The 15,288-nt window shown below is 54.8% G+C and overlaps 1 protein-coding gene across 1 annotated transcript; it reads right to left on the bottom strand.

The window, feature by feature from the left end:
* Window positions 1-2,361: 2,361 nt before the first annotated feature.
* Window positions 2,362-14,702, bottom strand: Ctsd (cathepsin D). Its single transcript, XM_052712200.1, has 9 exons — window positions 14,530-14,702; window positions 12,311-12,470; window positions 10,144-10,267; window positions 9,392-9,510; window positions 7,355-7,575; window positions 3,854-3,976; window positions 3,447-3,591; window positions 3,258-3,356; window positions 2,362-3,151 (listed from the first exon to the last, which is right to left on the bottom strand). The coding sequence occupies exons 1-9, from the start codon at window positions 14,595-14,597 to the stop codon at window positions 2,984-2,986; spliced, it is 1,227 nt and encodes a 408-aa protein (XP_052568160.1). The 5' UTR covers window positions 14,598-14,702; the 3' UTR covers window positions 2,362-2,983.
* Between the last annotated feature and the right edge of the window lie 586 nt (window positions 14,703-15,288).

Here is a 15,288-nt window from a genome sequence, read left to right as displayed (position 1 = left end):
TTGGACACTTGTCCCCAACTAAATCCCAGCTCAATCCCTCTTGGACACTTGTCCCCAACTAAATCCCAGCTCCAGATAAGTCCCAATGGGCTCCCTTCACCTTGGAAGACCCCCCCCAACAGTCCTCTCTCCCTCAGAACCCCTACCTCACCATGAGGGGGGGTTCTCAGTAGGTCCACTTCACCCTACTCTGCACAAGAGCCCTGTTTTCTGCCCTCTTCTCTGGATTACTCCCAACCCCCTTCTTCCTAGCTCCTTCTCTGGGACCCTTTCCAGAGTGACCCAGGGCTGCCTGAGCCCTGAGTCTGTCTGGTCTCCTGGAACCTGGGCTGTCTGAACCCTGAGTCCTTCTCCAAAGCCCTGTCTCCTGGATAAGCCCTGCCCCATGCCAAGATCCTCCCTTCCCAGCCCAAACCCCACCTCCGACCCCTGCTGACCCCTGGCACTGCTCAGTTCTGCATGCCAGGAATTTTCAGTTTGAAGGATCTTAAGTGTAGATTAAAAAAAAAAAAAAAAAAGCACCAACCAACCTACCAAACAAACAAACAAAAAAAAGTCTTTGAGTGGGTGGAATTTCCAAGCAAGCAGGGACCCCTCCCTTGTATTCTTGGCTTTCTTCTGGACACTCCCTAATGGAGCCTAGCCTTGTTGGTCCAATGAGCCTGGGGGCAAACAGGCTGTGGCAGAAAGCCAACTCTCCCTCACCCAACTCCACCACTCCTTTGGATCCCAAGGGCCTGGCAACCAGACTTGTTGAGGTCTGAATTGAGGAAGGTTCTTCCCAGCCTGGATGTGGCTGTGTACCATGCCACTAATTTCCATTCATTTTTGCCCTTGACTCTCTCCTTGCCATACTACCTGGGTCAGGTGCTGCCCTTGGCATATCTGGCCTGTGAGACTCAGAATTCAGGAAGCAGTAGGGTCCTTTGGCTCTCAGGGCAGGGTCTGCTCAAGGTCACTGGCAAGGTGAGGGCTAAATTGGGGCCTTCTTCCCAGAAGTCAGCTCCAGGGCTCAGGAGTCAGTGTTCCAACTCTCAGTTGGTGAGGAAAGGGCTAGCCTTGGGTATGGTCAAGTCTCACTGTCCCCCAGATCAGGGGTTTGAGGGAAACACCGTGAGAGAGAGGGTTCAAGGTTTTACAGGCAGCCTCCCTAGCCCTGCCTGCAGCAAGTGTCCTGCTTCTTCCCAGGGACTGGAGGCTGATGTGAGGGTGTCATTCAGCTAGAAGAGACTGGATTTGAACTAGATTCCAGGGCATCCCTGGGCGGTGGTGGCGGCCACAGCAGCAGCAGCAGCAGCAGCAGCGGCGGCAGCACACAGGCCTGGCAGGGCAGCTCAGCCTTAGGCCCGCAGGGGAGGGAGGAGCAGTCTTCAGCTTTGGTGCACAAGCCTTTGATAACATTAGTCTCCAGAAGCCCTGCCAAGCCCTGCAGGACTCCTGCTCGGATTTCAGAGAACACTGGGCACATGTTTACTGGCCTTCTGGCAACCTTTGGTAAACTGCTCAGCTCCGAGACATAGTCCCCCAAACTCCTCCTCCTGAGACATTGACAGCCACTGACCAGCAGGTGTAGGGTGCCAGGAAAACCCCAAAGGGGGACAACATCACCTGTATCCTGCACCTGCTGGTGTGGGGAAGGGGCTCCAAGGCCAGACTTACTGGTTCCAAAAGGAATCCCCGCCCTACCAGAAAGGACTCGGGAATTCCTACTCTCTACCTGAAACTCTGCTGGCTGCCTCCACTGCCGTATTTCAACCTGTGCTCACCCCTTTTCTCCTCTGAGACCCACCCCTCACACCAATGCTTGTACAGTGACTGTGGCTCATGACCAAGGAGTTCTGGTCTACGAACCCTAAGACCCCAGGCATGCAAACTCCAGCACTAGCTTGACTCGAAAAGCAGAGGCCCAGCAACAGCTGAAGGACTGACTGTTGAGAAGGGAATGTATGGAGGCCTGGATACCCAATGGGGCTCATTCCATTTCCTCTGGTGACAGGGTGGTTTCCTGGCAAAGTATAGCAGGTGTTGGCCTGGCCACCTCTGAAAATGATTCAACACAGGCCCAACCCCAGAATTCTAGGCCTGCACCGGTCTCCGGCCAAGGCCACATCCGGCTGCTGACTACTGCCTGAGGTCCCAGAAACTGCCAGTTCCAGCCCAGACTCATCTTGCCCACAAGGCCAGACAGCAAGCCAGAGCCTTGAGAGTCCTCTCTGTGGGCTTGCCTGACCCTGAAAGCCAAACCTGGCCTCCAGCCCCACCCCACCCCAGCCAGCTTGACCCTGAGTAATCGAATGAGCCCTCAGAAGCACATCCCCAGACCCCAATTCGGAAGCAGTACGGAGCACACGGACACAGAGAAAGAGGTCCAAAACAACTGTATTGTATACCAGCTTTGGCTCCCAGCCACATGGCCCAGGACGAAGGCGGCAGAGGCCAGCCAAAACCAGTCAGCCATCCTGCCTCTGCCTCAGGCTAAGGCCTGCTTTCCCGGGTGGGTGAGGTCAGGCCCCAGGTGACACCCCAGGTTCATGGCTTTCCTTCCGGTTCATCTTCAGGCCTCTATCAGGCCAGGATACAAACAGTGGGGCAGTGGAGCCTGGTGCCATCCCCAGGCTGGGTGAGGGACCTAGGTAAGGTTTCTAGGAGGGATCCCAAGAACTATTGGCCTGCTTTGGAATGCTGCCCCCGCAGCAAAGGGCAGCAGGACAAGGAAAGCTACCAAACCAGTAGGGGCCTTTCAAGGCAGCCCTTGTACTGGGTGGTCCTTGGCCTCCTTCAGACAGGCAGAGGGCAGCAATCTGAACCCAGGGACAGAACCACAGAACAGAACAGCTGGACCAGCTCCAGCCAGGCCTCCCAAGGGCCCAGCAATGCCAGGCGAGTGTGAATGTGTGTTGAGTGGGGCAGGTGGAGGGGTGGGGCTGGCTGGCTTCCTCTACTGGACTCTGATCCATTTCCCTGCTGGTGGGCAAGGGGCAAACTAGAGTGTGGCAGCCTTGGCGAAGCCGACCCTATTGTTGTCTCTGTCAAACACAGTGTAGTAGGTGCCGATGAAGACATCGCCCAGGATCCAGAGCGGCCCACTGGGAGGGGGTATGTCCATCCCCATGAAGCCACTCAGGCAGATTGTCTTTCCACCCTGCGACACCTGCAAGGCCAGAACGGTCACATGATCACATGGTCACATGATCACAAGGTTCCCATCTCACCCAAGGTGTCCCAGATTCACACTGCCACTGCCCGCACCCACTCACCTTGAGTATATACTTTTCTGGGGATAGTTCATAGTTCTTGCCTCCTAGCTTCAGGGTGACAGAGGGCAGGCTGGACACCTTCTCACAAGGGATCATGTACTGAGAGACACAAAGAGAACATGGCATTGAGGGTATGGCCTCCGGAACCCCCTCTGCCTGCTGGCCAGCCCACACAGGCCTGTGGCTTACCTCGCCCTGGATAAGAGGTACCGCTCCAATGGCTTTCTGCAGCTCCTTCACTTCTTCCACAGGCCCCACCAGAAGAGACGTCCCTGTGTCCACAATAGCCTCACAGCCTCCCTTGCACAGGGTCAGGCCATTGGCCACATCCAACCTATGGGGCAAGAGTGTCTCCATTACCTCACCCTGTCACAGGTGAGTCTGGGGCATAGCTTGTCTAGATATGGTCCTGGAGACACATACCTCTTTTTCATCAGGACCAATCAACTCATACAGAACCCTGAACGGTCCAGGGTTGCAAAATGAAAAGACTCAAATGGCAAAGTAGTCACAAACGGCTGGTAGGGCCCCAGGCTTCCCACATGCCACACCTCCATAACACTCCCACCCCACCCCCAGCCACACCCATGACTCACTGGTCCATGTGCACCTGCCAGTAGGCCATGCGGGTGACATTCAGGTAGGACAGCTCCCCCTCGTAGTACTTGGAGTCAATGCCGCCAAGCATCAGCTCCCCTCCAGGTTGCTTGTTGGGGTCCCTAGGAAGAGAGGAAGTAGTCAGACTCCACCCACTAGCATAGGAGGGTCATCAGAGGGCCAGAGATCAGAAGGAAGGAGTTACGTGGGGCAACCAGGGAGGCCTTCCTGGGGGACGGACCTGGGGAGCTGCTGAATACAGCTGGACCTGCTCTGGGTCACTATATTGTCCAGAATGGCAACTTCGCCTAGACTTGAGTTAATCCACATATAAAGCAACATCCTTAGCCCAAGTTATTCCACTCTGAGTGTAAGCAGCAGGAGTGACTCTACATCTTATTGACACCAGCAAATCCCCACCATCTGTCAGCACACCAGGAGAAACAAACTGATAAATGACAACTGCAACTATCAGATCCCAGCTCAAACAGACTCCAGCTTATCAGCCACACCAGATGAAAATCCCTTACCTGGGACTCCAAAAAGACAACCCAAGGCTGAAATGCAGCAGGCATACTGACCAGTCACTCAGCATGAGCCTGGTCCAGGAATACTATCATGGCAAAGGACCCTTGATTCTATCCCCAGGCTGTAGGCTCAGATTCTCTTGCCTCAGAACTCAGTGTACTTCCAAAGTGACCCTGAAAAGGGCCTGCCGCCAAAACCTACAACTGATGTTGAGTCCGAAGACTTCTTATGTGGTTCCCTACATTCTTTCTGGTATTTGTATCAGCTCTCTATCTACAGCCTCTCCCGGGCTCTGCAGCCTCTGCAACACTTTCTTAGCTATTTTGGAATGTGAACATATAGAAGTATTGTGTGAGGGGTAACGTGTGGCCTGTTAGTGTCTGTAATTAAGATCTGAATCAAAGTGGCTGGAGAGATGGCTCCGTGGTTAAGAGAGCTTGCTGCTCTCGCAAAGGGCTGATTTTAGTTCCTAGCACCCAAGTCAGAAAGTTCACAAACAGCTATAACTCCAGCTCCTGGGAATCCCAACACCCTCTTCTGGCCTCCACTCATGTGCACATACTCCCACACAGACACACAACAATGAAAACATTGAAGTAAAAACCTGTGATGCCAGTGGCTGGCCATCAAGCAAAATTGGGATTACTTGGCAAACTGCAATAAAACTTATTTAGCTTGTGAATTAATAGTTATTCAATAAATTCTAACACTGTGGACACAAACATGTCCATCTATATTTCCAACATGACACATTCATGATGCCCTGCCTGGCCAGGGATAAGCCTAGAGTACAGCCAGCCTAAAGCTGAGATCCTAAGCAAAATTCCTATTTCTAGATCTGCTGCCCTGCTGAGCAGCCTTGATCCCACAGGGATGGGAAGACCCAGAGAAAAGGGAAAGGCAGAGCCTTTTACCCCAGGGAGGGGCTTCCAACCTAGTCTCACATAAGCTGCTGGGGGGGGGGGGGGTTCAGCCAAAGCTAAGACTAGAGTCAGGCTGGAGCTGAAGGACAGGGATGCTCTCTGCCTGGCAAAACTCACAGCAGGCTTCTAGGAGGAAGCCGGGGCCACGGCCCTGAGAGGCTAAGCTGGCTCCATCCACAGCTGTAGCACTTGCTATCTAGGAATGCTCTGTACCCACTCTCAGCTTCTCCTCCAAAGCCTTCTCTCAACTCTCCCAACTCTAGTCTCACTGGGAATGCCTACCACAATATCCTCAAGCAGATAGGGGAGTGTGGTATATAGCTACAAGGCTGAATGTTCTTAAACAGTAAGTCTAAGCTTGCCACCTCTAACCTGAGGGACAGGGGAATGTGAATGTCATGCCTGGCCAGGCATCATCCTGGGGCACAACCACCTAAACCTGAGAGAACATTTTCATTTCAGGATCTGCCATCCTGCCAAGCCTTCCTAACTGGGCTCCGCACCTTCCTCCTGGTCAGTGTTATATTCAGGAGCCCTGAGACTCATCCTGTTCTCCTACCCCAGACTCCACCCTGCCTGGCTTTGGCTTGTCATCACCTCTGAAAGCCCAGATGGAAAGATGATGGGTACTGGCCCTGCCTCTTCCCTCCTCACCCAAGTCCCACCCACACACCTGGTCACACAGCCACAGTCCCTCACTTTGCTGGTTTCACACCTGCTTGCTCAGCAGCCACACCTGTGGGTCATCAGCCTGAGACCTGGCTGGCAGAGTAAGTGTCCTGGGGCCTAAGCTGTAGCTACCACATCCTTTCCTACTTGCTGAGCCTGGGGTGGGGGTGGGAGGGGCACTCCTCCTAGAAAACAGATTCCGGCAAGAGAGGTTATCTTGAGATCCTAGAACCAAGCCTTGGGACTTACAGGCAGGTGGTATTTGAAGACCACTAGGCCCTAACGCACCATGGGTCTGGGAAAAGACTACTATTGATAAGTAAAACAGAGGTCTCCAGTCTGTAACCTGGCCAACTTTTTCAGACAGTGTCTCTTTATGTAGTACTGGCTGTCCAGTCCTGGCTGTCCTCAAACTCACAGAGATCCTCCTGCCCCTGCCTCTTGAATGTTGGGATTAAAGGTATGTGCCACTAGGCCCAGCCTGGCCAAGTTCTGGGCATCCTCCTGCTCTAGAAAGCAGAGCCCATGGGTCAACAACACTGTCCATTCAACCATGCCCCTGCCCCTAGGAAGCCACTTTGCCCAGAGCTGAGCAAGGGACAAAAGTAGACAGGGAAAAGCAAAACTAGAAGATTCTGGGCTGGCACAGGGCCAGTGACCCACAGTCAGGAGCTAGGGAGGTCAGGCCTAGAAACAGCATGGAATGGGCATTTGGAGGCTATCCTTGCTGAGGCATACAAGTAAGTGAGCCCAGAAAGGAGGGTGTGGTCAGCAGCAGCAGCAGCAGCTCAGAGTAGGAGGCCAGCTACTTACACCCAGCCCACACCCAGGAGCTGAACCCAGTAAGAGAGGAGCCCCATATACTCAGCTGTCCATCTTGTTTGAAGGCTACTGTTGGACAGGCCTGCAAGAGGCAAGAAACTGATGCTGGCGGCTCCTTGCAAGGTCATGTGTGTACGTGTGTGCGTAGGTGGGTGTCATTTGTACGGTGGGGAGGATCTCTGCGAACAGGAAGGTCTACCACTCTCAGTGTATAACCAGGGCTCTCATTCCACTCCACCTCCCACCCCCTCTGCCAGTGACTTCTGACTATGGAAGGCTCCAGAGTTATGTCACAGATTAGGACTCATACCATGTCTCTCCTAGCCACCAGCAGTCCAAGCAGGGACCACATCTGCTCTCACCAGTCCCAGAACCCTAACCACCCTGATCACAGGAGGGAGACCCCAAGAGCCAAGACCTCCTAGCTGAAGCCCCTGGCATATGGCTTTCTTTCCCAGGCAGATACTAGTAACTCCTGCCTGCCAGACATCCCAGCCATATCCCTCCCCCTGGAGCTGAGCCCGGGGGAAGGTGCGAGCCACGCCTCTCCTGCTGCACCTGTTCAGGTAGAAGGAGAAGACGTTCTTGTCCACCAGCTTCTGTTGCATCAGGTTGTCAAAGACTGGAATCACATTGTTGACAGAGATACGAGGGTATGCCATGCCCAAGATGCCATCAAACTTGGCTGCGATGAATGTGATTCCAGGCTGCTTGGTGGCTTCTCCAAAGATCTGTTTCTCCACCTTGATACCTCCCGGTTGTGGGGAGTTACATGGCACCTGCAGGCCAGAATACATATGTCACAGCTGACATTCCCTTTCAAGACAACCAAAAAAACAGAGAGGGTGGATAGAAGTGCTGAACATAGCCACACAGCTGGAAACAAGGATATGGTGTCAAAAAAAAAGTCCCTCTCTGAGGGACTTATGAGGACCCTGTGTTAACCAGAGATGAGAAGAGGGAGCAGAGAGAGATGCTTCAGCTTTAGCTCCCATCACCTATACCCCTCCATATCTATATCAACCAGGACAGTGTTGTTCTTGCCCTCGGACATGGGGACAAGCCACTGAGCCTGCAGCCTGAGCAGCTGGGTAAGCCACAGCAACTGCCACCCTGAAGCCACACTCACTCTGCCCACCATCTGCCTGCCTACCAAGCTGAAGCTGCAGACAGAACCAGAGCAGGAAGTGGAAGGAGCTGCTGCGGAGGACATGTCAGAAGGATGTAATGTGGGTAGTTAAAAACATCCTGTGTACCGAGGGGCCCCTGAGAAATATCACAAGGAGCCCTCCACAGACAAGGAAAAGGCAGAGCTCTGATCTCATAGGTACAAGGTGTCACTCTCCAGACAAAGACCAGATGAACAGGATGCTGGCTGCTCCCAGCCCCAACCAACAGGGCCCAGTTGATGAGATTTGCAGCTTCCTGCCCTCTGACCCCTACAACCCTGCTGTCCTGATGCTAACTCAGGGGTGGTGAATGGCCTCTCCTTGGGGAAGAAGGCTCAGCCTATAAGATCCCCCTACAGACAGACAAAGAGCCCATCCCAAACACACTCTCTCTCCTGGTTCCTTTACAGCATTCATGCCAGCATAGACAGGGATTTCCATGCCATCTCAGCCTCAAAAAGCTTCAGGGACCCTTTCTATCCCCAGGCCTGGCCCCTTGGCCCAGACCTTCCTCAAGGTTTTTTTTTTTTTTTTTTTTTTGTATTTGTTTTTCAAGACAGGGTTTCTCTGTGTAGCTTTGTGCCTTTCCTGGAACTCACTTTGGAGACCAGGCTGGCCTTGAACTCACAGAGATCCGCCTGCCTCTGCCTCCCGAGTGTGCCACCACCGCCTGGCATTCCTCAAGGTCTTAAGACACTCTGGTGGTAGCTGGGCTAGTTTTGCTTTTCCCTGTCTACTTTTGTCCCTTGCTCAGCTCTGGGCAAAGTGGCTTCCTAGAGGCAGGGGCATGGTTGAATGGACAGTGTTAGTAGATTAAAGTTCTCCTTTAATCCCAGAACTCAGGAGGCAGAGGCAGGTGGATCTCTCTGAATCTGAGGCCAGCCTGGTCTACAGAGCAAGTTCTAGGACAGCCCGGGCTACACAGAGAAACCCTGTCTCAAAACACAAAACCAAAACAAAAAGACATCCAGCTGGCACTTCAAATCTAAAGCATCCGGCACAGTCCCTCCTCAGCCAGTGTCCCCAACACCAGCCAGCAAGCAGCAGATCCGCCTATGGCTTCAGCAGCTGCTCAGGGTGGTAGTCCCGACTAGTCAACACTGCACACCCCAGCTTTGCTTCTCCGCTCACTCTGCCAACCCTGGGAGATCCTGGCCGTCCCTCCAGTTCACACACAATAAGGCTGCCCACTCCCATGTCCTTCCCATTTGCTTTCTTAGCATCAAGCATGCTGGGCTCTCCTGCCCCAGGGCCTTGTTCAAGTGGCATCCTAATCTAGCGGGTCTGTCTCTGTTCTCTATCACTCAACACAGCCATCTCATTCAGCAGCCCTCTCAGATAGCTGGAGCTACCCTGCCCTCTCTCCTCAGCTGCAGGTGCTCACAAGATGAACCTCTGAGCTCCAGGACAGGCCGCAGGGACTCACCGACACAGTGTCCTGACTCAGGTACCCAGAGAGGCTACCTGAGCCGTAGTGGATGTCAAAGGATGTGCCGTTCTTCACAAAGGTGCTGGACTTGCCGCTGTTGTACTTATGGTGAATCCCTGCAGGAGAGCAGGGCCATTAGTCTGCTTGCCACCACCATAGTCTCGGGCCTCCCTGGGATGCTGTGGGAGGAGCCCAGGCTACTTCTCTAAGTTGGCCTTTGGCCATGACCTATGCCCACACACTGAGGACCCCTTGAACCATATTCCCAAAGCCTTGATCTTGGCCTTACATGTGGCCCAGCCCTCAGATTGCTCCATCCTTGACCAGCAAGATTCCCAGCCTCAATGACAAAGGCTGCAGCTGACAAGTTACCTCAGGGCAGAGCAGAAGAGCAGGGCCGGTTGGATGTGGATGGATATGTGGGAAATCCTTGTCCAGGAGGTGGTCTCAATCTGGGTATCCACAAATCTCAAGCCCAACCCACCTCCCACAGCCTCCCAGAAAGGTTGGACTTCAACCTTTCGGATCAAGAGATGAGGCTGGAGCCCCAGCTCTCCAGAGAGAGGGACGTCAACACCAGTTGTTCAGGGGCCCCCACAACAGGGCCTCTGTCGCCCTGATTGTTCCAAAGGCCACTGAGCATGGCTGAGAGTGTAATACAGCCGAGCCAGGCACCTTAAGTGGCGCCCCTTGTCTCTCCTCTAGATCCTTGGCAGAGGTGCTGGGAGAGAGGACAGCGGGAGACTCACAGCAGGCTATGTCCAGCAGCTTGCAGTGAATGGAAGGGACCCACAGGTTAGAGGAGCCGGTGTCAAAAACGACTGTGAAACACTGTGGGGGGGTCCCGATGCCGATCTCACCATAGTACTGGGCCTAGGAGAAGAACGACGTTCATCAGGGTGAGAGGAGGTATCCGAGAGGGCTTCTGGCCGTCTAGGAAACCAAGCCTCAAGGGCCCAGGCTGAGGGAAGGAGCGCCCTGGGGTCCAGGCCTCAGCTAGCACATCTATCTCCACCTACTGAACCCTGAAGGGGTAGGGAGGTTTCCAAAGACTAGATTCTAGAAGGGTGGGCCTGAGACCCCAGTACTGAACACTCCAGGACTCTGGGCCCCTTCAGCAAATGTACTACGGGGCTGGGGAAGAACTAGACAAGTGGAAGGTGACACCAGTGGTCAGGCAGGCCTGGCCCTCCACGAGCCCAGTGATGGAGAAGGCCAGCCCGGAAGGCCCCTGTATCACAGTATCACACCTGACTCTGAGGGCCTTCGTTCCTGCCCTGTATCTGCTCCACAGGCCTTAGTCTGGAGACTGTCCTGTGGAATCAGTGATGAGATGGCCCACCCCTGGAGGCAGTGGTACTACCCCCAACTTGGCCACTGCTTCCTAGCGGAGAAGGCTGGCCTTGGTTTCCCATTTATTCACAGAGACAGCAGGGACCACCAGGGCGGCCAACTCCAGGGGCTAGGCAGACACACGGGTTCCCAAATCCCTCTGAGGGGAAACCTAGTTGTTAACTAGTGGCTATGGGTCACCCATACTCAGTCTACCCAGGAAGGAGCCTGAGCCACTGGTGGATACAAGACCCGGGGTCCAATCTCATTTAACTCCAGCTGACATCAGAGAATCCAAGAGAAATGACTAGGGAGGGGAAAGAGCGTTACTCAGCAAACTGTACTCTGTGTGTGTGTGTGTGTGTGTGTGTGTGTGTGTGTGTGTGTGTGTGTGTGTAGGAAGTAGCCAGCTGCACTCAGACAGGCAGACCTTCCATCTTCTTCAGCCAGTCATGAGCCTGCGTCTCATGCTTCCTGTCGCTGCCACAGCTTGAGTAAGACAAGACAGAGGGCACTGCCAATTCAGCCCAGTGGGCACAAAGCCCAGGGTTCTACAGCCATCCTGGGCTTATAAGACTTGGAGGCAGGGGCACAAGAGATGTCAGGCTCTAGCCTAGAACCTTCCACAGAGCTGGGACCAGCTCACTATGTGACTTCCAGAATGTTTTCTCTCTGGGCCTGTTTCCCCTTCAAAGACAGTGGTGGGCTGCTGAGCTAGACCTGTAATCCCAACTACTCAAGGTCAAGATAGGAGGATTCCAAGTTCAAGGCTAGCTTGGGCAATTATCTCAAAATAAAAAGTAGAAAGTGGGTACAGAGCACAGAGGTAGGGCAACTGCCTACCATGCACAAGGCCCTAATCAGTTCAATCCCCAGAAAGGGGATGGGGCCTAAAAAAGCAAAGAGGCAGTTGGTCCTGGGGGGGCATGGACAAAGTGATGGTACTGGGCCCAGGGGATCAGTCTAGCCTCGCATGGGACCACGCACACAGAGGCTCCAGCAAGTTATACCTAAATAGGTCCAGGAACTGCTCCCCCAGGCTCCCACATCTCAGCCCTAGGGCAGGCTCAGGCCAGACTGGGTTTGATTCCAGGCTGCTCTACACACCATGGGATAGTCCTGAGAATGAGACTGGACCACCAGCAGCAGTTCTGAGCTAGCAAGCCAGCTCTGAACTGTGAAGTCAGTGTCCAAGACTTAATGTGGGGTTGGGAAGGGCATGACTGGCGGTGTGCTCAGTGATCAAGCACTTGCCCATCCTGCACGGGGTCCCAGGCTCAGTCCTAGTACCACAAACAAAACAAAGGAAAATCCTCAAGACCCAGGAAGAACCTTCTGCAAGTACCAAGCAAGGCCACCCTACTCCATCCTTTAGCCTGAGCAGGCTCCTGTCAAGGCAGGAGGAGCAAGGATTGTAGGATGGCAGGAATGAGGAGCTGCTAAGTAAGAAAGTGGCTGAACCTGGAAGCCCACCCGACTGACTTTTGCCCCATGAAGAACTACTGGCTACTGATCCCAGGGAGCTAGCCCCTCCCACATTCACCATTCAAAGCAAGCCCCCCCACCCAATACAACCCCACTCACATCCAGGTAGTTTTTGAGTATCTCTGACACTGGCTCCTTGGTCCCAGCAGGTGACTGCATGGAGTACTTGGTTATGGGACCCTTAAGGATCAGGTCCTCCACAGAGCCGCCCACCTCCGTCATGGTCCGGCGGATAGATGAGAACTTGTGCAGAGGGATTCTGTCAAGATGGGACAGAGGTATGTTAGGGCACAGCTTTGACCGCTGTCCTCCCACCTCCCACCCGAGGATACTCCAGGCCGGGCTAAGGCAGGCCTCTTAGTACAGAAGGACTCCCAGCCAGCATGTGCCCAGTGCTTCTGAAAACTAGGTCCACTCAGATGACACTGTATACCTCAAACTGGCCACAACATGTAATAAACTCCTGCCCCAAAGCCATAGGCCTAGCGGCCCACCACACCAGCTAAGGGCACCCCATCACCACCAGACTCCTCAGTTCAGTCAGTCACAGAAGGCTCCAGCCTGCCTCCCTCCTCACATTCAAGTGCAGGCTAGTGTGCCCACCCCTTCCCTTCACCAACCACACCGCCGTCAGGTGCTCCTCACTCCAGAGGCGAAACCAACAACACATACTGGTCCCCAGCCCTCTCTGTCAGCCTACTCTAGTCTTGCCCGGGTTAGTGGCTAGTGGGTTGCACTAGGCTGTAGCCAGGCACTTGTGCCCTATGTCCTGAGGAACCCAACCCTGCAGGAGGAGAAGGCACCGCACACAGGACTCCAGGACTAAACCACCGAACCTGGGGGCCCTTAGCCGCATCTGTTGCCACGTGGACTCTACAAAGATGTGCCCCCCACCCCAGGCTTGCAGTGACAGCATCACCCTGACCTCCCTGAAGGTTCTTCCTGTAACCATGCAGATGCTTGCTAGCCAGCCCTGTCACCCTTCACAAAACCCAGCACTCTAACCCAGGTACACCTACATGTCCTACCACTACACAAGACTCATGGTCCACACATGCTCCACGCAGCCCACTAATAGGGAATTTTCCCATTAGACAGCAGAGCAAGGAGTCACTGCCCTGTCATCCAGGCCACCTCTCCACCCCCAGTTTGCTCCTGCTCCCAAGGAGAGCTGGCCTGAGTCTGTAATCACTTGACCAAATTCCCCTGGCCAGGGATTTGTATTCAAGGTCACAGCTGGCCTTTTCTGGCACGCTGAGGGAGTACTCTTGAAAGATAGGAGTCTTGCCTAAGAGTGGTGGGATGGAAGAGCCAGGCTTCTGGCCTGGGAGTGGGTGAGGGGCACACAGCCTGCAGGGGTCAGGAAACATGCCAACAGCCGAAGGTACCAAGGATGGTAAGAGTGGCTTTGGTTCTGGTGCCCAGTCCTCCGGGAGCTTGGAGTTCCCTTCACCACTGCAATGCCACCTCTTCGCAGAGAAGGGAAGCTTGAGGGTAGGGAGGGCAAGGCCAGGGCAGGATCAAGCCTAGGCCACTCCCTACAATGGCTCCACTGAGGCTACCCACTCCCAGCTAGCAGCCTACAGGCTGTACTTCTTCCCACCCAGCTCTGGTGCCCAGCCGGCCGAGCCAGCTCTGCTCCAGCAGCCTATGGCTTCATCCACCTGCCACAAACAGGACTCCACTACAGAGTGGGAAAACAAAGTCCACCACAAAGGCCCCATCTAGCACAAAGGCTGAATCCACAGGCCTGAGAAGAGCCTGGTCACCAGTGGGGCAGACCTCAGGCCCAAGGTATTTGAACTGGGCCACTCCATACCTCCTCTCTCTGGGACTTGTGCGACTCAGGGAGGAGGGAGTGATTCACACACCCAAGACCAGAGGGAACATCTTTGAGTAAACTTCTGTGCAGTAAACACCAGGGCACAGCTGTTAAAACAGGGTCCCTTAAAAAGAAAGGCCTGCCCAGGTTCTTGGGGACACGAGCCGACTGGGTCTTCCGACTTCCACAGCTGAGTTGGTAGTCACCACAATCCCACCCATGGAGCAGCTCTGCTCCTCGGAAGCCCCCCCCCCACGCTGGGGGAGGTTAGAGCCAAACTCATTTATGGACCCCCCTCCACTCTACTGTCCCCTCCGTCCGACCACAGGAGTGGAGGGGGGTCCAGGAGACCCCTATATGCTGGGTCTCTCGCCCCATAGTCTGCAGGGCCCTGCGGAAGGCCTCGTTGAGCGAACAGGTGCATTCCAGGACCCGCTGGAGCACGCCGGACTCTGGAGGACGGCCCCGCATCACCGGATACAGGCCGGGTCCTCACCTGATGAGCGCAGAGGTGGATGCGGCCAGGAGGCCGAGGGCGAGCAGCAAGACGCTGGGGATCTGCATGGTAGCGGCGGCCCGGCGAGAGCGAAGCTGAATGCTAAAGGTCGCGCGCTTATAGCCGGGATGACGCCGCAGTCCAGCGGAGTCAGCTGATCGCTTGTTTGCCCCCCGACCGGTCACGTGGGACGCGGACGCGGGGCGGGGCGACCCGGGGACCGCCTACAACACCTCCCGGGCGCAGGCGTGCGCTGCTCCAGGCTTGCGCACTGCCGCTCGGGAATCGGGAACGGGAACGCGCCCGCTGACTTTCCCGGGACCAGAGAATTCCTGGATGAGGGTCACGTGGGGAAAGAAGACCGCGCCTCTCCTAGTACCGGAAGCATCCACTGGGGCGAGCCCCGCCCTGGGCACTGTCCCTCCCCAACCTGTCTTCTTGCAGAACTGGGGTTCTTATTACCTAGATGTCATCATTGTCTGGTTGGGCCCTTACCCTCTCCTGGACACCAGCTTAAACCCAAGCTTCTTCCCTGTCAGCCCTTTTCCTCCTTGGAGCCTCTCTGGACTCTTGAACCAGCAAACTCCATTCTCTTTAAGGGTCCACTATCTACTCGCCTCCCCCAGAGCGATGCCCCTTTTCTTCAGGCTAGAATACCTAGCATGCATATTCATAACGCAGCACCCTCCTGGGACCGTGTATCTAATGACATAAGGGTCCAGGATCTATGTGAGCTTGTCGGGAAGGTGGGGGAGGGGA

The sequence above is a fragment of the Peromyscus californicus genome, unplaced genomic scaffold, assembly GCF_007827085.1.
Source record: "Peromyscus californicus insignis strain IS unplaced genomic scaffold, ASM782708v3 Scaffold_4__1_contigs__length_199733344, whole genome shotgun sequence".
Classification (NCBI taxonomy): Eukaryota; Metazoa; Chordata; class Mammalia; order Rodentia; family Cricetidae; genus Peromyscus; species Peromyscus californicus.
Note: the sequence above shows the minus strand (reverse complement) of the source record. Positions and strands in the feature narration are given on the sequence as shown.